This window comes from Nicotiana tomentosiformis, chromosome 3 (assembly GCF_000390325.3).
Source record: "Nicotiana tomentosiformis chromosome 3, ASM39032v3, whole genome shotgun sequence".
Lineage (NCBI taxonomy): Eukaryota > Viridiplantae > Streptophyta > Magnoliopsida > Solanales > Solanaceae > Nicotiana > Nicotiana tomentosiformis.
The window spans coordinates 125,985,410-126,008,064 of NC_090814.1; the positions used below are offsets into that span (position 1 = coordinate 125,985,410).

General features: G+C 33.8%; 3 protein-coding genes and 1 pseudogene across 3 annotated transcripts; 3 read left to right on the forward strand and 1 right to left on the reverse strand.

Moving 5' to 3' along the window:
• Nucleotides 1-2,289: 2,289 nt before the first annotated feature.
• On the reverse strand, nucleotides 2,290-3,204 carry LOC104091418 (uncharacterized). Its single transcript, XM_009596742.4, has 2 exons — nucleotides 2,873-3,204; nucleotides 2,290-2,785 (listed from the first exon to the last, which is right to left on the reverse strand). The coding sequence occupies exons 1-2, from the start codon at nucleotides 2,990-2,992 to the stop codon at nucleotides 2,360-2,362; spliced, it is 546 nt and encodes a 181-aa protein (XP_009595037.1). The 5' UTR covers nucleotides 2,993-3,204; the 3' UTR covers nucleotides 2,290-2,359.
• Nucleotides 3,205-5,752: 2,548 nt separating this feature from the next.
• On the forward strand, nucleotides 5,753-9,785 carry LOC104091417 (mitochondrial import receptor subunit TOM5 homolog). Its single transcript, XM_009596741.4, has 2 exons — nucleotides 5,753-5,918; nucleotides 9,407-9,785. Exons 1-2 carry the CDS (start codon nucleotides 5,832-5,834, stop codon nucleotides 9,482-9,484), a joined length of 165 nt encoding a protein of 54 aa, XP_009595036.1. The 5' UTR covers nucleotides 5,753-5,831; the 3' UTR covers nucleotides 9,485-9,785.
• Nucleotides 9,786-10,813: 1,028 nt separating this feature from the next.
• LOC104091416 (probable aspartic proteinase GIP2) lies at nucleotides 10,814-12,340 on the forward strand. The gene has a single exon (XM_009596740.4). The coding sequence runs from the start codon at nucleotides 10,917-10,919 to the stop codon at nucleotides 12,225-12,227; it is 1,311 nt and encodes a 436-aa protein (XP_009595035.1). The 5' UTR covers nucleotides 10,814-10,916; the 3' UTR covers nucleotides 12,228-12,340.
• Nucleotides 12,341-19,395: 7,055 nt separating this feature from the next.
• On the forward strand, nucleotides 19,396-21,194 carry LOC104091414 (probable aspartic proteinase GIP2; annotated as a pseudogene).
• Nucleotides 21,195-22,655: the final 1,461 nt, after the last annotated feature.

Here is a 22,655-nt window from a genome sequence, read left to right on the forward strand (position 1 = left end):
CGACTACATTTTCAACGTAGCACTATCAAATCAATTGCTCTTTGTGAAATGTATCATTTACCAAGATATATTGATGGTAGTTGAATCAAATAGTGATAAATAATTTAAGTACTCAATTAAAAATCAATTATTTTTAACATGAAATAAATTCTTGTACTTAGCAAAAGAAAACTACCAATCAAACTAGAATGTAAAGACAATGAATTAGATTATTATAAAAGCAAAGAACTAGACTAAAAATACAAATGAAACTTTAGAAACTTTTAATATATACCATAAAATTTTAGAAACTTTAATATATATATATATATATATATATATATATATATATATATATATATATATATTATAGAAACTTTTAGAAAAATGACTAATATATACCATAAAATTATACAAACGACTAATATGTACCATAAAATTTTAGAAACTTTATATATATATATATATATATATATATATATATATATATATATATATATATATATATATATATATATATATATATAGATATATGTGTAATAATAAATTTAAATAGCTACTTTTTAGTCGGTTTGGTTCGAGATTTTTCGGTTATTATTTTATTAAAACCAAAACAAATTTGATCGATTTTTAAAATTCAAAACTAAAACTAAACCAAACCTAAAAAGTATCGATTTTTTTTGTCGGTTTGGTTGGTTCGGTTTTTTATGAACACCCCTACTTCTGGTTAAGGGTGGAGAGATCCTGGTCTCATACTTTACATATAAGAAGAATTTACAAAAGGAGAAAAAGAAATAACTAAAGAAAAACCATGAAAGAGGCATGAATACACTCGTCTATTTTCTCCTTAATGATGTGCTACGTTTGAAAAACCTAGTTTTCACGTTGAATTGTTTGAGCTATCGGAAGTGAATCGTTTGAGTTTATCACTCTAGATAAAGAAGCATAGATTCATCAATTCATCCGCAAACCAGCACTAGAATAATCTTTAATATGTTCTAAACTCCGCATACTCCTTTTCATTTGTTTGCTTGGTTTAAACATGAAACCACTCTCTGTGATCGAACTAATTAATCTTGGCTCTTGTACTAGCAAGTGAGAAATTCTATTTTCTTCTGCTTCTTACTAATATTGGAGCAGCTTCATGCAACGTTGTTATGCTTAAGAGAATGTGAAATACTAAGCTACCATAGACCATAGTCAGTATCACCTTGTTGTTCTTCTAGTTTAAGCTTTACTCCTCATCCCGCTACCTTCGGGTGTCTACAATTGAATTCTTTTCTGGTTCCTGTCTTCCTATTAATGTCACATATTTTCATCCTTGTTACCTGATATATGCATATATGATATGTTCATTATAATGTAGATGGCAATGCAAACAGAAAGTCCTGCTAAGTGCTAAACTTGCTTCTGACAGTTCAACTAGTTGTTTAAGGTAAGGCCTCAGCAGAACAGTACAGTTATGTTGTACATGAACTAATGTATGAGTTATGCATTGTGCACTAAAACCAAATGGCAGTGTTTTCGGAAAGATATGTATGTGTGTATAAGCAATTCCCCTTTCACAAGTACTAATGTATGAGTTGTGCATTGTGTGTTAACTACAACTATTCACAATGCATACTCCTTCGAGTTGACTGCTGGAAGATGATTGTTAATTTGGTCTTTACAAAAAGACAGAGCAGTGCACTAAGCTCCCGTTATGCTCGGGGTCCGGGAAAGGGCCGGACTACAAGGGTCTATCATACGCAGTCTTACCCTGTATTTCTGTAAGAGTCTGTTTCCACGGCTCGAACTTGTGTCCTCCTGGTCCCATGGCAGCAACTTTACCGGTTACGCCAATGTTCCCCTTCTAATTTGGTCCTTACAAAGTCAGAAAAACTACTCCCCAAGACAATCCTCAGATTTTCATATATATTGGGCTATGTTTGACTCTAAGGGGGAGCAAATAGATGTTCTGTAGTCATGTAATCATTCATTACAATCTCAATTTGCAGTGACATCTAGATAGTTGACACGCTATTTGGATTATATATCCAAGGATCTAACATTTCTCGACATTACTCTACCAAAACGATACATGCAATAATGATAAAGAAGTTCAATCCTTGAATTGCAAGAACTATATTGCTTAGTTGAAAACTGCAGATAGTCAGGTTTCTTTATAGTGACTTAATGCTCAACCAGAAAGACAATGTGTATCCTACATTGCAAGATAGAGTAACTAAAATTTCAAGGTTACAGAAATCAATTGCATGTGCACATCCCGACCTTATTATCCAAGGGAGCAACATAAACTAAAATTCAAGATTGTCCAAAGAACATTTATACTATCAGAAAACTTTCTGTATAACAGAGATGGTATTTAAAAGCTTACATTTCACTTTAATTTCTGCAAATTGGAAACAAGATTTGAGGCTCCAAAAGCAGCAGAGCCACCAACAACAGAAAGCAGAGCAACCACAACCTGCAAACCAATTTGCCAAGGGTAATCTTCAGGGACCAGATACACACAAGCAGGACCAAGAACCAACAATCCCAAGCTCAGGCTAAACAGCGCAGATGGGGTTCCAGGGTCAGTAGCTGCAGAAAGAAACCCAAACTCTTCAGCTTTGGAAAGTAGACCAAGTCTTTCAATTGTTGACAAAGAGAGTCCAGATTTCTCAGCAGCTGATAGTAAACCAGCTTTCTCTGCTTTAGTTAGAAGCCTCAATTGCTCCACCCTTGTCAACAACTTCACTGCCGGTGTTGATGTGGAATTGCTAGGCCTTGGGCCTTTCTCCCCTAAGGGAAACACAGTTGCTGTCTGCATTATGTGATAACATACAAATATTAATTCACCGATTATGTATTTATTCTGTAAATATTGAAATATAAGTAATCAAGAATCTACCTTTTTAGAAGAGATGGTGCTAGTAGCGGATGGAGTTGGTTTTTGGGTAGCCATTGATCGAATTAGAAGTGGGGTGCTTGAAGCAGAGAAACGTGTTATTGCAATGGCCTCCATCATCATCTTCTTTTTCTTTGGTCCAACAATTTGGCTAAAGGAGTTACAAAGCTAAAGCATCTTTCGATGTTTGTGAGACCAGGACCCGGAGAAGATAGCATGAAATATTTGATTAAATTCTAGCCGGTTGGTTGTTCACGTGTCATCAACTGATTGGACACTATTTTTGTGCATCTTCGCTCTCCTCCACTCAGTCCTCTCAAAGTGAAACTTCAGAAGCCTTTTAAAGAAAACTGATTTATTTGGGGTAGGGAGTTAGTTTAAAATGATTTTTTTAATGAAAAAAGCATCACTTAAAAAAGAGTAAATTCTTGGTCACTCAACTTATGGAGATATTTCACCAAAGTCATCTTTATTTTTTTTTACGAAATAGCATCAGAAATGTCCTTAACGTATTAGAAATAACTCAAAAATGTCCTCCTTCCACCTATGAATTCAAATTTGCTCTTAATGTTATTTTTAGGCTTAAAAATGCTCCTCTCTTAATGGAAAGATGACATGGCATTGATGTGCATTTTAATTAAACATGTAGCATTAGAAAAAAAGTAAATTTTTTTTACTAAAAACTATAAAAAAACGAAAATATTTTTTTTTCAGTTTTTACAAAAAACTGCTTTAAAAAAAGTTGAAAAATATTTTCTAAAACAATATTTTTGTAAAAACTGAAAAAAAACTGAAAAGTAATTTTCTAAAGTAATGTTTTTGTAAAAGCTGAAAAAAAATATTTCCTCTTCTTCTTCCTTCCTTGTTTGTCCATATGCTTTCTGAGTTTATTTTTTTTATATATATTTTAGTTCTTCTAATGAGTTAGTATATCAAAACTGAAATATTTTCGTTTTTTTTTCCAGTTTTTAGTAAAAAAAATTCATTAGTCTCGGAAAATGTAGCATTTATTTAGTTAAACATGTAGCATTTATTTAGGAATAGATTGGCTTTTTGAGTTCTGGAAAAATGACATTTTAATTAAACATGTAACATTTATTTAGTCTGAAAAAAAATAATTTTTTTTTTACTAAAAACTGGAAAAAAAAAAACGAAAATATTTCAGTTTTGATTTACTAACTCATTAGAAGACTAAAATATATAAAAAATGAACTCAGAAAGCATGTGGACAAACAAGGAAGGAAGAAGAAGAGAAAATATTTTTTTTCAGCTTTTACAAAAACATTGTTTTGGAAAATTATTTTTCAGTTTTTTATTTTTCAGTTTTTACAAAAATATTGTTTTAGAAAATATTTTTCAGCTTTTTTCAGTTTTTGTAAAAAATGAAAAAAAAAAATCATTTTTTTCAGTTTTAGTAAAAAGAAATTCATTTTTTTCCCGACTAAATAAATGCTACATGTTTAATTAAAACGGAAAAGGGTCAGAAATATCCTTAACGTATTAGAAATGGCTCAAAAATGCCCTCCTTCTACCTATGTGTTCAAATTTGCCCTTAATGTTAAAATGTCCATCAATGCCATATCATCTTTCTGTTAAGAGATGGGCATTTTTAAGCCTAAAAATAACATTAAGGACAAATTTGAACTCATAGATGGAAGAAGGACATTTTTTAGCCATTTCTAATACGTTAAGGGCACTTCTGACCCTTTTCTGTTTTTTTTTAAGACAACAAAGTCATTCAACTATTATTATTTGACTTAGAAAATAAATACCACATATTTTACATGTCATATCATATTAAAACCTTTTTTTAAAAAATGATAAAACTCATTAAATCCACTATCCTTATACCCATGGGAGTTTAAATTAGCAGATATCGCCCCTACCTCATTCTTTCTTTTCACAAGTGACAAGTGTTATAAATTCCACAAGGAGCAACAAACATGAGCTCTATAGTGGGAAAATTTGGTAAAACTTGCCATGGTTTTGTGAATGAGTCTTTTGGCGGCGAAGAAGTTGTTGATTTTAGTAAGAAATATAAATGTTGTTATCAGGATTGGTATTAAACATCTCCGTCTTGCGTTTGTATGATTATTTATTTGTGACATGTTTTATTTAAATTAGCCGATATCATGAGAGTATCATAAATACTCGAAGTTCAATTCACTGAACTAACTTCTGCATATAATAGCAGCAATTCTTGATTGACATTTGTATGCAAACATTTTAAGGCATGTCGATCCGAGCTTACTTATCAGTTGTGCACATTCTGGAATCCTTAACCATTTTCCTTATAATTAGTTATCAATCTAGTGAAAAATATAAGGGTCATGGATTAAATGAATTTTATTGTTAAAATTTTGAGTTTTAATATAACACGGCGTTTAAATTCGTGGTATTTATTTTCGAGTAAAATGCAATAATTTATTGACTTTATTGTCGTAAAAGAAAAAAAAATGATTTTGGTGAGATACGGTGACCATTCAAGAAATTTATTCCCTAAAAATATGTTTGAATGACTCCGGCCAATCTTCACTTTGTTTGGCTAAATTAATATTTAAGAATATTTAGGACACTTTTGTTTGAAAATTTAGTTTGATGATTTTTATACAATAAACTACAAGTTCAATAACGTCCAGTGTAATTAAATCTTCAATTAACCAAGAGTACTTTCTAATTATCTTTATTTGCTACCACATGAAAAACAAAGTCGAATTCACTCTGATAAAATATTGGTAATTGGTAATAATCAAATTATATTAAAAGATAATAGTGGAGTATAATTTGATGGAAAGAAGAAAAACCTAAATTGCACGAAATTCTTAAGATACCCTTGCTGGTTGAACCCGCTTGCCTGCCCCATATCACAAATTGGCCTCTTAAAACCCGAGCCCTAGAGTTAAAACCCTAACCCCTAAAAGTATATCTGCTACTCTCGCTCTCCCACTATAGACGAGCTTCAATGGCGGACTCTGTGATATCAGTGGACAAGATCAAAGCTTTCTGGCACTCTCAGGTTCATGACGAAGAAAAGTGGAATCTCAACATGGTATCTCCTTTTTCATATTTTCTAGTCATATTTTTTTAATTCACATTACTCATATATACATATCAGTTACCAGCGAGGAATATGCTTCTGTCTTTGATTTGTCTTCTTCCATTGCTGTGAATTTTATAGGATATTCGGCTTATCAGTGATGAATGAAGGAAGTGAAGTGTTTTACATGTCAAGAAAAGTTAAATCTGTTATATTTGGATTTTAAGAGATTCGAGATAAGATTAGAAATCATTAGGATGAAAGCTATGATTGACAATTTGGTTGATTTGCTGATGTTTTGTGAAACATGTTATTAGAATTAATAAGTTCAATAAACATTCAGCTGCATTAAAAATTAAATAAACAGAGAATTCTTCAATTAACTTGTTAATTCTTGTAAACCATCAAATCGACCCTAAGATCATGTTTCACAAAGCACATAAGATCATCCTCTTGAGTATTTGGTTAATGCATCTAATCGATCAAGTTGCATAGCTTTCACTCTTATTCGTTGTTGCTTTGTGAACATACTTTTGACTGTCCTTATTGTTCAAATCATCAATTTTCTTAATGCATATGGAGAATAAATTAAGACTCATTAACGGACGTACACACATATTCGTTTATATATGGGTTTTACTAATCTATTGTATTGCTTTAGTTGTTAACATTGTATCCATTAATTTCCTTATATGGCCTTGTTAGCACATTAATAATAGGGACCTGTTGTCAGCCACCAGCATTTCTTCAATCCGACAACGCAAGTCATTTGCGTCATTTCTCTTCGTCAACTAGCGAAACAAAACATTATTATTGGAGGAAAAGAATATTTTGTTGTAAAGAAATAAAATAAACTAGTCCGAATAGAAATGACAATCTGATCTTCCACGAGATGTGAGAAGAAGGTTTATGCTTTTACATAGCCCAGAAACAGAGATTTCTGGCTTTGATTTTTCATGAGAAGCAGTGAGTTCTTGTCAAGTATTGGTTTTAGACGCGTTAATGGTTGATGGAGAAAAACAATAATTGGCAATGAAAGAGCTTCAGTATGGGGCTGAATATGAGAGAATAAAGTAAAGTGAGAGGAGGAAGAGAGAAGGAAGGAGAATTGGGTATAGATTTTTGGTGGAAAGCCGACAAACTCCCTTACACCAACACTTCTTAATATGTTGTTAAGGACATTTAAGGAAACTAAACTATGGGTATAATGCTAACTTATTATGGTTGTGTAGTAGGTTAGCATTGCACCCATTTTTTGCTTAAAATTAAATGTCTCTGACAACACGTTACCAATATTTTAGTAAGAGGGCTCTTCTGTCTTTCCTTAAAAAAAGTAAACACAATTCTCCTTCCATCCTCCCTCTCTATCTGGTCCTCTGTCCCTTTTTTGTTCTTTCTGCCCTCTCCATAAGTTCAACCAAAAACCAAAACTTTTTGCCATTGCTTAGTGTTGCTTTTCTTAAAGCTATCGCTTTCTCCTTATGTCATTTGTACATTCTGGAAATTTGGTGTTACCTTCATAAAAGCTTCCATGATACCATTCCCCACGAGAACTTGTATGTGTCGATGAAAAAAGCATACCAAGAACTTTTTGTTTCTGCCTTTAATGTCTGGGTTTGATAGTTGCCGAAGGCAATGGAGGAAATATTTATGAATACAAATTAGAGGGATCGTGCTGATAATGTGCTGTAAAATAAAAGTAAAAGACAATAATGTAAAAAGATGTTGCAAGAATATTGAGAGATAGAGATGATACTTTTCTTATTCTCTTTCAAGTTTGTCTTTTAAATAGTGTAGAACACCATTTATACAAAGCAAAAAACATCCAAGAGTTAAAATATTAAATGAAACATGAATTTGGCGCATGTATAATTAAAAAGTCTATTGAATGAGCATTCACAAATAAGTGGATTCATAACTCACTCTTGAACGTCCATTACTAGATATGCGTGTTCTTTTTCCTTTACAGGACTTTCTTCCTACAGGGTGTTTTCCTAGTACTATTTTAACGCGGCACATATTTCTTAAAGAACATCCAAGGGGGTGTGTATTATGAATCCACGTAATTGTAGATGTCCATTCAATGGACTCAATAGTTATATATTAAAAATCAAATTATGTTGGATCAAAAATAATAGAATGATCCTCTTGCTAGTGAGACCAATTGTCTACCCATATATCAAATTGGCCTCTAAAATCAAACCCTAAGAGTTAAAACTCTAACCCCTAAAAGATATCTCTTCACTCTAAATGAGCTTTATTGGAAATCTCAATGTGGTATTTCCTCTTCCTGATTTTCTCTTACTCCTTGAATACACGATCCCATATGTATATCATTAAGCATAGGAATATTCATCGATGCTTGTTTTGTCTTCTTTTAGTTTTGGAATTTATCAGTGATTTGACTTATCGAACTAATAAATCAAGGGAAGTGTTTTTGATTGGATCTACTCGTGAAAAGTCAAATCTGTTATATCTGGATTTTAAGAGATTTTGAGACAAATTAGGAGGAAATTGCGATGCACTTAAAACCTACTGATGAAATATGATCTTCATTGGTGTTCTTGTGAAATTGTTTCATAATACAGATCTCACTGAAAGTATGCCGTATAAAAATAGAACTATAAATTTCAAACTGTGAGTATGAGATGCCTCACCTTGTCCAGAGTCTGAATAGACTGAAGTTTAGCCGAGAGATAGAAGATCTGCCCTGCCCACCGTGTGCAAATTGAACTTCTTTGATAACTAAAATGTGGTGTTAGTTGGAAGTAGATTCTTAATTTTTGAACATGCAAATACAGTTTCTGATTGGGTTTGATGTTTTTGGGATCAAAAATTGAGCCTACAGAGTGCATATTTTCCTGAACAATGGTCCCTTCTTGTTGCTACTAGCAAGGATGAAGTTGCAACTTGCCCATTCTGACTCTCCGGACTAAATTACCTGATATCAGGTCCTCTAATTGTTTAAATGATCTGCTAATGAATACTTTATTTTGTTTTGCTATGTTGTTTGTGCTCTTTGTGGTAAATAAGGGATGGTGGTGACTTGGAGTGCTAGCCTAGACTCCATTTGATTGATTCTTGTTTTATCTGTTATTACTTATTAGTACGCCATACACACACTCTTCTTTTTATAATTCTGATATGCTATGTGATGATATAACTACTAATTTTTAAGATCCACCTAGCATATGACGTGGGGTTAACTTCTCTTTTTCTTCTCTTCATTTAATCAAGTTTTGCCTTGTTTAGGAAAACTGTGAATTTCTCAACCAGAACTTTGTTTTAACTGCTTGTTTTTCCTTATCTTCTTTCCCCTTTTTGATGGGGGTGGGTCGAAGTAGTTAATTTTGCAGAATAAGCTGCTTTTCAGGTTCTGAATTGTGTATGATTTTATCAACATTTCTCACATTACGTTTTTATATAGCTTGCTTAAATAATCATAGGATTTTTGTCTTGGTCCTATCTATCTTTTAATTTTTTGCATGTCCTTTTTTCAGAAACTGCTTCGAGCTTCAGCTCTCTTTGCTGGTTCCATCATTTTGATGCGCCAGTATGGTGATCTCATGGCTATCTGAAGAGGAAGTCTGATATTCATTCTGAGCTTCAGAGTCCATTCTCATTAAGACCGAATCTCTATTCCCCTCCCCCCTTTCCGAAGGAAGTACGAATATTATGAAAGATTAACTGCCTCATCTGTTTGATGCCCCTTGCTAAAAACTTCTAAGTACTCTCTTTCAGAATTTTAGGTACTTCTTGTTATTTCACTTGCTTCCTGATTCGTGGTCCAATGTCTAATACTAGTATGTAATTTGTAGATGCAGATCAATCAACGTGAACCTAGGTAATATAAATGGGTACTCCTGTCTTATTTCTCTAGAGTAGTATTTAGCAATTACAATTGCTTGTCTTTCGTCCATATTTTCGTTTCACTAGTTTGCGTGCATACTACCTTTCCCAGACCCTACTTGTGAAAATACATTGGGTATGTTGTTGTTGATCTGACTTGGACTGGTCTAATAAAGGCTAATTCGAGCTCCTAAAAATCTAAAAGATTAGTTGTTGGTGTTGCAGTAACGTAGTGTTTTCCTTCACAATATGCATCTTTATTTCTTACTTCATTGTGACACAATATGCATCTTTATTTCTTACTTCGTTGTGACATAGAGCGGAAAGAGCAGAAGGAAAAAAATATAGGATCAAACAATTGAACCTATTGCTCGTGTTTTCCAATTGATTTCTTGCTAGATGGACTCTGAGCAGAACTACGCTAGTTGGACAATGTACAAAATCATGCTTGTTACAATACTCCTGAAAACCTCTTCATTAATACTGACATTGGAAGTTGAACAGTGTTGAGGGTGTGTTTTTTCTAGAGTGGGCACCAAATTATCACGATGCCAAATTACCATTCAGCTGTGTTTTAGTTCTATCCCCATGTCTTGCAAAATGTGCTATAGGGACTTGAGATCTATGAAGGAGCACCTTCCCAATTTGCTCAGTTGTTTAGTTCCCAAGAAAATATGTAATTTGCTTAAGTTAATCGAATGGTACTCTTTGGAATGAGCCCTTACCGATGTTTTCGCCAATATAGATATTCTCCACTCGCCTCATTAAGATTTCCTTATAAAGTCAATGTGCACCTTTTTTTGTCCTTGTTCCCACTTACCCTTATCTCATTTCTATATTCAGAAAGATAACTAGAAGCAGGCTGATTTAAGAATTAAGATCGACAATTGATTAAATTACTCGTCAAAGAGGAAGAACGGAAAAAACCTCCGAACGAGTGGAGTATTCAAAAGTCAAATGTCAACTTACGTAGCTGTATCCCAATTCGCTGAGTCTGCACCCAACTTACTTACTTCCTCATCGACACATGCATGTGTCATATCTATTTCTAAAGATCATTAACTTAAATAAGATGTGGAGTTGACTTGAAATATATGCTTCTATAAATCATCACATTAATCTTCATCATTTCAGACTTGTATCACATCTTAATCTTGTATCATGGCTTTCAGTAGCTACTATTTGACCCTCATTTGTTCACTTCTCCTTTCCATTTCTTCTTGCATAGGCCAAACTGCTTTTCAGCCTAAAGCTCTACTCCTTCCTGTGACCAAAGACTCTTCTACTCTCCAATACACAACCCAAATTGGTCAAAGAACTCCTCTTGTGCCCATCAAGTTGACAATACATCTTGGTGGACAAACTTTATGGGTAGACTGTGAAGATGGTTATGTGAGTTCCACTTATCGACCTGCTCGTTGTGGCTCAGTTCAATGTACCCTCGCCAAAGTTAACACTTGTGGAGACTGCAACACCACTCCCAGAATTGGGTGCAGCAATAATGCATGTTATAACACCCCTGAAAATCCATTCATCAAGACTTTATATGATGGTGGCGAAATTACCGAAGACGTTTTATCGATACAATCCACTGATGGATCAAATCCTGGTAAGTTTGTTAAGATCCCAAGCTTCATTTTCACTTGCGTTCCTACATTCTTGACTGAAGGTCTAGCGAGTGGAGTGAAAGGAACTGTTGGATTGGGAAGGAATGGTATCGCACTTCCTTCCCAACTAGCTCAAGTCTTCAGCTTTCCAAGAAAATTTGCTCTTTGTTTGAGTTCATCCACCAAATCATCTGGTGTCATATTTTTTGGTGATGGGCCTTATATGATGCTTCCAAATATTGATATCTCTAAAAATCTCATCTTTACACCATTGATCATCAATCCTTTTGGTACTGGATCAGTTCCTTTCCTAAATGAATCTTCTTCAGAGTACTTCATTGGAGTGAAATCTATTAGACTGAATGGAAAACCAGTGCCAATTAACAAAAAATTGCTCTCAATTGACAAGAGGGGAAATGGTGGAACAAAAATCAGCACAGGGAGTCCTTATTCAATCTTAGAAGCTTCCATCTATGATGCTGTGACTAAAGCTTTAGTTCAAGAACTTTCTAATGTGACCAGAGTGACTGCTGTGGCACCTTTTGAGACTTGTTTCAGCTCAAAAAATATTGTTAGTGCAAAGGTCGGACAAGCTGTTCCTGCCATCGATCTCGTGTTGCAGAGTAAACAAGTCTATTGGAGGATTTTTGGTTCAAATTCAATGGTGGAAGTTAGCCAAGATGTGATATGTTTAGGAATTGTGAATGGTGGGATTAAACCCACTACTTCAATAGTAATAGGAGGACATCAACTGGAGGACAATCTTCTACAATTTGACCTTCCAAGATCAACACTTGGTTTCAGCTCATCCCTTTTGTTCCGCCAAACTACATGTGCCAATTTCAACTTCACATCAAAGGCTTAAAAAGCTGTCTTTTAGCAGTATCTGTTGTCCTATCCAAAATTGTTGTATAAAAGAGAAAATAAACAATACTGATGAAACTTTATGATCAAATCATAGAACAAGTTCATACAGAATTATCCCAATTTTTTGTCAGATGATTCTTGATTTCTCGCAGTAGCATATATATATATAGTGATGCCGTACATCCAAGTTCCTGCAGAAATGCTGAATAATGTTGGTAAAAAACATGTATTGTAGCTTATGGTTGAATCTGAACTGCTGAATTGCATTAAAACCTTGCAAAATTAATGAGTAAATTTCACGGGTGGTCATTCAACTTTGTGTTCATTGCGCAAAAGTCACTTTTCTTGTTTTTGTTACATAAAAATCATTCAACTTTGTGTTCATTACCCAAAAGTCACTTTTCTTTCTTTTGTTACACAAAAATTATTTTGCTTTGCTCTATTTCTCACAAAAGTCACCTTGGTCAGATTTTATAATATTTTTACTTGAAAATTCTATTATGTCCTTAACATTATAAATCCTAAATATAATACCTTCTATATTATATACTATATAATATATTTTTACCTAGGTATTTTATTTATAATTAAAATAACTTTAAATTATTTTATCTATTATTTTTATAATATATCCATACATTTAATTTTTTTTACATCACTCAATTTGTTTAATCATAATCAAACATGAACATATTTTAAATATAAAAATGATAAAAAAAATATTTATTTTTTAATATTTATTTAAAATAATAAAAACAGATTTTTTTAACAAATGATAGTTTTTTATAGTCAATAAAAAAATTAAAAAAAGTTTCAAAGATATTTGTGTTTCATATTAAGTTTTTTAAAGCTTTATCTGGTAATATTATTTATTTGAAAGTATTAAATTGATGTGTCATTTTGCTAAATGTGGGTATTTTATTTATTAAATTAATTGTTATGGCTTGGCTGATAAATCAATGAGCTTTGATTTTTTTAAATTTCATTAAACATATTTCATTAAACATGATTAAGAACGTGGACTTGAGATTTGTTCATGGTAATGTTACTGACAAATTTAGTAATTGTACTTATATATCTTGAAAATTAATATTAAGAAAATTAAATGTAGGAATTGTTTGACCAAAAAGTGTAATTTCCGGTTAAACTATTTAATTTATATAATAAGGGTTTAAATCTAGTTAAGGATAATAACTCTAGATACTAATCTCGGAAACGCACAGGAGATGTGGACAGATCTTGTAAATGATAGATGACAATAAATACAAAATACTCTTGATGCATGAACATTAATGGAGATATAACTAACAATAAATGGCAATAAATAAAATTTAAGTAAATAAAGAGAATGATTCACCCAATAATGTCTGGATTAGACGAATATTTCTCCTGACAATGATGAGTGACAGAAAGGTCCAAGATTTGTATGAACAATTCTCGGATCTGGTGAAAAGGCGGGGAATAATATGAACAAGAATCTTTATCAAAAGGTAATTTTTGTATTCTTGTAAGAGAGAGAATCTTATTCTCAAAAGTATTCTTATCAAATGAATATTACATGCCCCTATCATTGTCTCTTTTTTCTATATATATGGGGTCTTTCCCTCAAAAACCCTAATAGTACAAATAAAGGGAATATCCCCTAGAATATTCCCTCTTAATATCATATCCTAACAAATTAGTCGTTACAAGTCTTATCTCAATAATCAATCTCGACATCGACCCTTGTTGACCATCTCGACTACGACTCCTGTCAACATTTCGATTACGACTCATGTCGACACCTCGGCCAATACTTTGTTGCATCTTGGGCGAGCTCGACCGACTCTTTCCTCAATGCCATATTACGCTAAATTTCCTAAGGACGAATTTTGGCCTATACACGAATATATTATAAAAATAATATTAAGTTATTTTTATTAAGTAAAATGCATGGGTAAAAGTATATTATATAGCATATAATATATAAGGTATTACATAAATGGGAGGATTTATAATGTCAAGGGCATAATAGACTTTTCAGGTTAAAGGTTTGTAAAATCTGGTCAAAGTAATTATTGTGATAACTAGAGCATAGTAAAATAATTTTTGTGTAACAAAAAAAGAAAAGTAACTTTTGGGTAATGAACACAAAGTTGAATGACCGCCCATGAAATTTACTCTAAAATTAATGGATGGCATTCCAAATAAACCCTTCGAACTTGGTCAATACTAGATCAGAAAAAGCTTCTACAATATTCTAAATAAATAAATAAATTGCTCATGGTAAGAATATAAAAAAATTGGACTGCTCAATCAGGGGGCCTCTCCGTAATGTAATGTTGTTCCATCATTAAAGAGTGAATACAATAAGCATGATTTGTTCTATTTTCCTTGTAGAGTCTTTTTTTTTTTAAGAATTTTTAATGCTTCTTCGGGTGTTGTATTTATTTTCAAAAGATAGGAGGGGGATGTGAGCCTTACCCCCAAGGATTACAACACACTGATATACATCCAACAAAGGTTGTTACATTAGTTTGCGCCTCTGTTAAAGTATAAGACATTTACTACTTAGCTAAAAAAAAATATTGTTTTGTCATATTTAAGTCTAACAGTAGGCATCTGGTGTTTGTCAAGCATAAAAGAACCTTTAGTTCCTTTTGGGAGTTGTTGGAAAGAAAGGTATACTTTGGCTTCAGAGTTAGCAGTCGCTAATTTTGCTAGAAAATCTGCTACTTCATTTGCCTCCCTGAAGCAATGCACAGGGCTAATATTGGCCTGGTTCATTATATATGAAGTATCCTTTGTGATCTTCTTCAACCTATAGTTGTTGGTATCACCCTCCTTGAGCATATTCATCACCAACATTGAGTCCAATTCAATTGTGAAGTCTGAGAACTCCATTTTGTACACACAAATTAATGCCAAACATAACAGCTTGAGCCTCTGCCATGTTATTGCTGCTGCATTTTGAAGGAATTGAGAAGGCCATAATGAGATCTCCTTGGTCATTTCTCACTACTCCTTCCAATCCCGCTTTTCCATTACCATGAATAAAGCTTCCATCGGTGTTTACTTTAATGGCTCCATGTTTAGATTTATTCCAGCATACTGAGATAGCCTTAGAAATAGGTTGAAGTTTCATCATGTTGTCACAAAAGTTGACCCAAGGCAATGTTAGCTTGCATTTTGGGAAAGCTCTATTGATTGTATCTTTAGTATTCCAGTAAATCTGTTGCTTCATCTTATAGTAGTTGAACCTCTTTTTATCACCATATTTGCAAGAACATATACTCTTCCACATCTCCCAACATATTATAATAGGGATGATTTGGAGAGCAAGTTTGTGAAGAGCATTCTTGAATTTCTGTAGCCACCAATGATTTATTAATTCTCTAATTGGAAATTGCATAGGAATAATTCCCAGAGGGGATCCTATAGCTTTCCAAATATACCTAGTTGCATCACTCTCAACAAGTTGCATAGTCTCTTTTTTGGGTTAGTGCAGCAGTTACAATTAGAAATAATATTCTTACCAAAATTAAGGATAATATCATCAAAAGAAAATTTAGATAAGCACAATCTCCATGTTATGAAAGAAATTTTAAAAGGAATGCTAGAGTGTCATACCTTTGTAAGGAACTAATCTTTCTCCTTTGTGTCTCTGAACAGATGTAAAGTTGTCTTGTTAGGATACTTACCATTATTAGTAAGATCCCAAAAGGCTTGGTCGGGCAGATCATGCCTACCAATGTTGATATTTTCTATACGGGGAATGAGCTCATCTGGAAATAAATCTTTGAGCCTTTGGATATTCCAGTTGCCATCTTGAATAAAATCTTTAATAAGTATTTTGTAGCTTTTGTTGGAATTTGGAAATAAGGAAGCTAAAGGTCCTTTTTCAGTCCAATTATCCCACCATATACTTGAGTTTCCAGAGTTGATATGCCATATAATGTGAGGTTCAACCTTGTCTCTGACTTGAATCATCTTCTGCCATGAGTGAGAATTACCAGATATATTGTGTTTAATCAATGGATGGACTCTAGCACAATATTTTTGGTTCATGAAAGTAGCCCACAGAGAAGGGATAGTTCTAAACCTCCACTATCTTTTGGTGGCTAAAGTATTGGCAATATCTTGCATTCTTCTAATCCCAATCCCACCTTCTTCAAGAGGATAACATAGATTTTTCCAGGATCTCCAGTGATACTTCTTTTGATCCCGATAGTATCCCCAGAAAAAATTGGCAAGATGTTTCTTAATAAGTTTAAAAGTGGCTTTTGGAGGACACATAGCAGAAAGAGAATAAGTAGGGAGGGCTTGAAGCACATTCTTGATGAGAATGACTTTACCTCCATATGAAAGCAATTTTTCATGCCAACCATTAAGCTTCTTGACAATACTGTTAACCATGCCATCAAAGTAGGCAGTCTTTTTTCTTCCAATATAAATGGGGCATCCCAAATAGGTTAAAGGAAATTCCTTGTCTATAAAATCGGTACAGTCCCTGATTCTATTAATTCTAACATTAGTAGTTTTAGGAGCAGTTAAGAAAAAAAAATTATCCTTGTTAACCTTTTGACTAGAACTTTTTTCATAACTATGAAGAATATTCATGATGAGATTAATAGAGTTGCTATTGCCACCAAAAAAGATAAATATGTCATCAGCATATGCTAGGTGGTTAATGTGTGGACATCTAAGTGGAATAGAGAAAGGAATAAAATTATTATCTAGCAAAAGGTAATTCAGGGAGCAAGAAAATACTTCAGTAGCAAGGATGAATAAGGAGGGAGATAGGGGGTCACCCTGTTTTAGACCCTGACTTGATTTTAAAAAGCCTTTCCTATACCGTTAATGATGATAGAATACCAATTACTAGACAGAAGATTAAAGATCATGTCAATCCGAATTTCCGCAAAACCAAATTTCCTAAGCGCAGCAGTGACAAAGTTCCAAGTAATTCTATCATAGGCTTTAGCCATGTCCAATTTCATTACAACATTACCACCTTTATTAGTATTAGAGATAGATTGAATAATTTTCTGAGCTAAAAGAATATTTTCAGTAATAAGTCTATCCTTAACAAAACCACTTTGATTAGCAGAGATTAACTTAGTAAGCAAAGGGTTCAGCCTAATAAAAAGGATTTTAGTGATAATCTTGTTAGTATAATTAGAAAGGCTAATAGGTCAAAATTCATTAAAAGTTGAAGGGGAAGCATTTTTGGGGATAAGAACAAGACAAGTATGAGTATAGAATTTAGTCAGAGACTTACCTTGGAAGAAGTCAATAACAAAGGCTATGATATCCTTTTTGATGATGTCCCAACAACTTTGGAAGAAGGATCTATTGTACCCATCTGGCCCAGCACTACTGATGGCTGACAGGTTGAATATTGCATTTCTAATCTCCTCTTCACTTGGAATAGCATTAAGAAGTACATTGTCTTCTTCTGTAATTTCCTTAGTGATGCAATTCAAAATAGAAGGATCTAGCTTGGAGATAGGGAGGTTAAACATGGCGTTGAAATGTCTGATAGCTGCTTTAGAAATCTTCCCGTCTCCTTGAATTCATTTTCCTTTATGATTTTTAATCCTATCCAATTGAAGTTTTCTCCTCTTTTCTCTGAGCAAACTGTGGAAATAGCTTGTGTTCCTATCTCCATCTCCAAACCACTTTATGTTTGCCTTCTGAGTGTTTAAGAACTCCTGCATATCTATCCATCTGATGTATTCCGCATGGGCTTTGTTAGTTTTACTTTTGTCTGCCTCTGTGTTGTTGATAATACCCATTTCTTCTAGGCTTTGAATCTTCTCCTCCCACTTAATGATATTACTCTGGATATCTCCTATGGATTCTCTAGACCATTGACTTAGCTTTCTGCTAAGAAGTTTCAGCTTAGCTTGGAGTCTCCACATATTGTTGCCACTGATATGAGTGTCCCAACCCTCTTTAACAATGTTGAGAAAGTCGTCTTGCTTGGTCCAAAAATTAAGAAATCGAAAGTACTTAATGTGGTTGTTGGTCTTATCAAAATATTTCATAAGCAAAGGCCTGTGATCTGAGCCTGTTCTCACTAGATATTTGATAGTAGTATTCTGAAATTTGTTTGCCCATATATCATTGATAAAAACTCAATGTAGTCTTTTCCAAATTCTTTTACTAGGCCTCCAATTGTTACACCAAGTAAACTTAGCTCCAGAAAAACCAATATCTGTCATCCCACAGTTATCCATACAATTCATAAAATCTAAGCTCTTAGACATTTTGTGAGGGTTACCACCAAGTTTTACATCAGGTTCTAAGAAAATATTGAAGTCTCCTCCAATGCACCATGGGCCATTAATACCATTGTTGTCATTTTCTAGGCTAGACCATAAGTCTTTTCTTTTCCTAGAAGTACATTTGGCATAAACAGCCGTAATGACAGTAGTAATGTTGGAATAGCCTTCTTCAATCTTGATAGTAATGTGTTGTTCATCATTGGTAGAAACAATGGTATGACAAATGTTTTTCCAAAAATATCATATTTCTCCATTGTCGTTAGAGATACATCCCTGGAATCCCAAGAATCTCATGTAGCCCTCAATCTTGTCCTTACTAACCATAGGTTCAAGGATAGCAGCATATAAAATGATGTTGATGCTAATAAGATGTATCAGTCTAGAGTAAGCTAAAATTCTCTAGAAATGAAGTTATGTATCTTCTAACAGAGTTAAAGATTTTTACCTTCTCCTCACCAAGGGATGAGTTAGTGGCTATATGAAGCAAGGAGACTATAAGAGAGTAGGTAGATCATGATCCATTCTTGGTAGACTGACTCAAACCAGAACTTATAGAGGCCAATGTTTCCTTCAGAATCATACCTGACCAGAAATGAACATGATCTTAAGTCAACTGACTCTTTAAGAGAAAATCAATAGCCCAGGTGAAAAAAGTCATACCAATATCTCTTTATTTGGCTTCAGGAAGATCTGGATTCACAACTACATTACTTTTGCTTAATGCTGATTAAATCACCAAATTATTAAACGAATAAGTTAAGCAGTTTACACTTTCCATTTTTAATCTCATCTTTAGTTTCAAGAAATAAACGAAGTAGGTTCAATTTAAGATCGAGAATTGATACAGTTAATCATCAAAGAGCAAAGATGGAACAAAATTTTGGAACCAGTCGAGTATTCAAAAGTCAAATTATGCAGCTATATTTAATTTTGCTGAGTCTGCACCCAACTTGCTTCTTCCTCATCGACAATATCTTTATCGTATCCATTTCTAAATCAAGAACATTTTATAAACCATGTAGTTGACTTGAAAATACTGCTTCTACAAATTATAACATGAATAATCTTCAACATTGTAGACTTCCGCTTCACATCTTAATCTTGTTTCATGGCTTTTAGTAACTTCTATCTGGTGCTCATTTGTTTGCTTCTCCTCTCCATTTCTTCTTGCAGAGGCCAAACTTCTTTCCAGCCCAAAGCTTTACTCCTTCCTGTGACCAAAGACTCATCTACTCTCCAATACATCACTCAGATCAGTCAAAGAACTCCCCTTGTGCCCATTAAGTTAGCAATTCATCTTGGTGGACAAACATTATGGGTAGACTGTGAAGATGGTTATGTGAGTTCCTCTTATCGACCAGCTCATTGTGGCTCAACTCAATGTGCGCTTGCAAAGGTAAATACTTGTGGAGACTGTAACTCCACCCCCACAATTGGCTGCAGTAATAATGCATGTTATAACACCCCAGAAAATCCATTCATCAAGACCTTATATTCAGGAGGGGAAATTAGTGAGGATGTTCTATCGATACAATCCACTGATGGATCAAATCCCGGTAAGTTTGTTAAGATCCCAAGCTTCATTTTCACCTGTGTTCCTACATTCTTGACCTTATATAAGGCATCGCGCTTCCTTCCCAATTAGCTTAAGTCTTCAGCTTTCCAAGAAAATTTGCTATTTGTTTGAGTTCATCCACCAAATCGGCTGGTGTCATATTTTTTGGTGATGGGTCTTATATGATGCTTCCAAATATTGATGTCTCTAAAAATCTCATCTTTACACCTTTGATCACCAACCCTTTTGATACTGGATCAGTTCCTTTCCTAAATGAATCTTCCTCAGAGTACTTCATTGGAGTGAAATCTATTAGACTGAATGGAAAACCAGTGCCAATTGACAAAAAATTGCTCTCAATTGACAAGAGAGGAAATGGTGGAACCAAAATCAGCACAGGGAGTCCTTATACAATCTTAGAAACTTCCATCTATGATGCTGTGACTAAAGCTTTCGTTCAAGAACTTTCTAATGTGACCAGAGTGACTGCTGTGGCACCTTTTGAGACTTGTTTCAGCTCAAAAAATATTGGTAGTACAAAGGTCGGACAAGCTGTTCCTGCCATCGATCTCGTGTTGCAGAGTAAACAAGTCTATTGGAGGATTTTTGGTGCAAATTCAATGGTGGAAGTTAGCCAAGATGTGATATGTTTAGGATTTGTGAATGGTGGGATTAAACCTACTACTTCAATAGTAATAGGAGGATATCAACTTGAGGACAATCTTCTACAGTTTGACCTTCCTAGATCAACACTCGGTTTCAGCTCATCCCTTTTGTTCCGCCAAACTACATGTGCCGATTTCAACTTCACGTCAAAGGCTTAAAAAGCTGTCTTTTAGCAGTATCTGTTGTCCTATTCGAAATTATTGTATAAAAGAGAAAATAAACAAATACTGATGAAACTTTATGATCAAATCTTAGAACAAGTCCATACAGAATTGTCCTAACTTTTTGTCAGATGATTCTTGATTTCTCGCAGTAGCATATATATATAGTGCTGCCGTACATCCAAGTTCCTGCAGAAATGCGGAATAATGTTGTTAGAAAACATGTATTGTAGCTTATGGTTGAATCTGAACTTCTGAATTGCATAAAAACCTTGCAAAATTAAGGGTTGACATTCCAAATAAAACCTTCGAACCAAGACAATACTAGATCAGAAAAGGCTTCTTCAGTACTCAAAATAAATACATTGTTCCTGGTCAGAGGGTGTGTTTGGTACGAGCAAAACATTTTCCGAAAAATATTTTGCAATTTTTCAATGTTTGGTTGGCTAAAACATTTTCTTTATAAACTTATTTTCCTCCAATTTGAGGAAAATATTTTTCTTATCAACCGATGGAAAATATTTTTCAAAACTTCTTTTCAACCTTCCCCTCACCCACCCACCCCATACTCTCACACCCACCCACCTAACCTCACCCTTCTCTCTCTCCAAAAAGGCTTTTGTTTTTCAAATTTCATTTTTTTTTTCCGTCACCATCCACCCTACACCCCCGCAAAAAAAAAATGTAATTTCAAATTTCTGTTTTTTCGTTTTTCTACACCCCGCCGTCGCCCCTGTTCCCCTTGGGGAAAACAAAATTTATATATTTTCAGTTTTTTTTTTTTTTATCTTTCGGTTTACAAGTTCCAAAGTTATGAGTTCGGAGTTTTATGTGTTTGAAAGTTTACGGGATTAGAAATTATAAAGTTTACGGGTTCGAAATTTTGCGGTTTCGAAAGTTTAGCGGTTCGGAAGTTTATGAAATTTGTGGGTTCGAAAGTTTATGAATTCATATTTATTATATCTAAATTATTTATGAATACTCTTGAAAAGTTATTTTTCTTAATTTGCGTATCAAACACCGAAAAATGAATAAGATTACTACTTGATTTCCAATAAAACATTTTCTTGGAAAACAAACACACCGAGAATCTAAAAGTTTTGGACTGCTCCATCAGGGGGGCCTCTCGATAATGGAATGTTGTTCCACCATTAAAGAGTGAATACAATAAGCATGATAAGTTCTATTTTCCTTGTATTATTAGCTCCACTTTTTTAACCAAAAATTCACTAGAAATCAAGTTCTGTGTCTTCTAAGAGAGTTAAAGATTTTTACCTTCTCCTCACCAAGGGATGAGTTAGTGGTTATATGAAGCAAGGAGACTATAAGAGAGTAGGTAGATCATGATCCATTCTTGGTAGACAGACTCAAACCAGAACTAATAGAGGCCAATGAAGTATCCCTTCCTTCAGAATCATACCTGAACAGAAATGAACATGACCTTAAGTTAAGTCAACTGACTCTTTAAGAGAAAATCAATAGCCCAGGTGAAACAAGTCACAACAATATCTCTATTTTTTGGCTTCAGGAATATCTGGATTCATAACTACATTACTTTTGCTTAATGCTGATTAAATCTCCAAATTATTAAACGAAAAAGTTTAGCAGTTTATACTTATCATGCAGTTAATCTCATCTTTAGTTTCAAGAAATAAACGAAGTAGGTTCAGTTTAAGATCGAGAATTGATTTAAGTTAATCATCAAAGAGCAAAGATGGAACAAAATTTTGGAACCAGTCGAGTATTCAAAAGTCAAAACTCAAATTATGCAGCTG

Excerpts from the sequence above, each read along its gene's own strand:
- LOC104091418 (XM_009596742.4), bottom strand. The coding sequence starts at position 2,992 with ATGATGATGGAGGCCATTGCAATAACACGTTTCTCTGCTTCAAGCACC. Across the intron at positions 2,786-2,872 it reads GCACCATCTCTTCTAAAAAG|ACAGCAACTGTGTTTCCCTT; the intron begins GTAGATTCTTGA and ends CACATAATGCAG.
- LOC104091417 (XM_009596741.4), top strand. The coding sequence starts at position 5,832 with ATGGCGGACTCTGTGATATCAGTGGACAAGATCAAAGCTTTCTGGCAC. Across the intron at positions 5,919-9,406 it reads AAAAGTGGAATCTCAACATG|AAACTGCTTCGAGCTTCAGC; the intron begins GTATCTCCTTTT and ends TCCTTTTTTCAG.
- LOC104091416 (XM_009596740.4), top strand. The coding sequence starts at position 10,917 with ATGGCTTTCAGTAGCTACTATTTGACCCTCATTTGTTCACTTCTCCTT.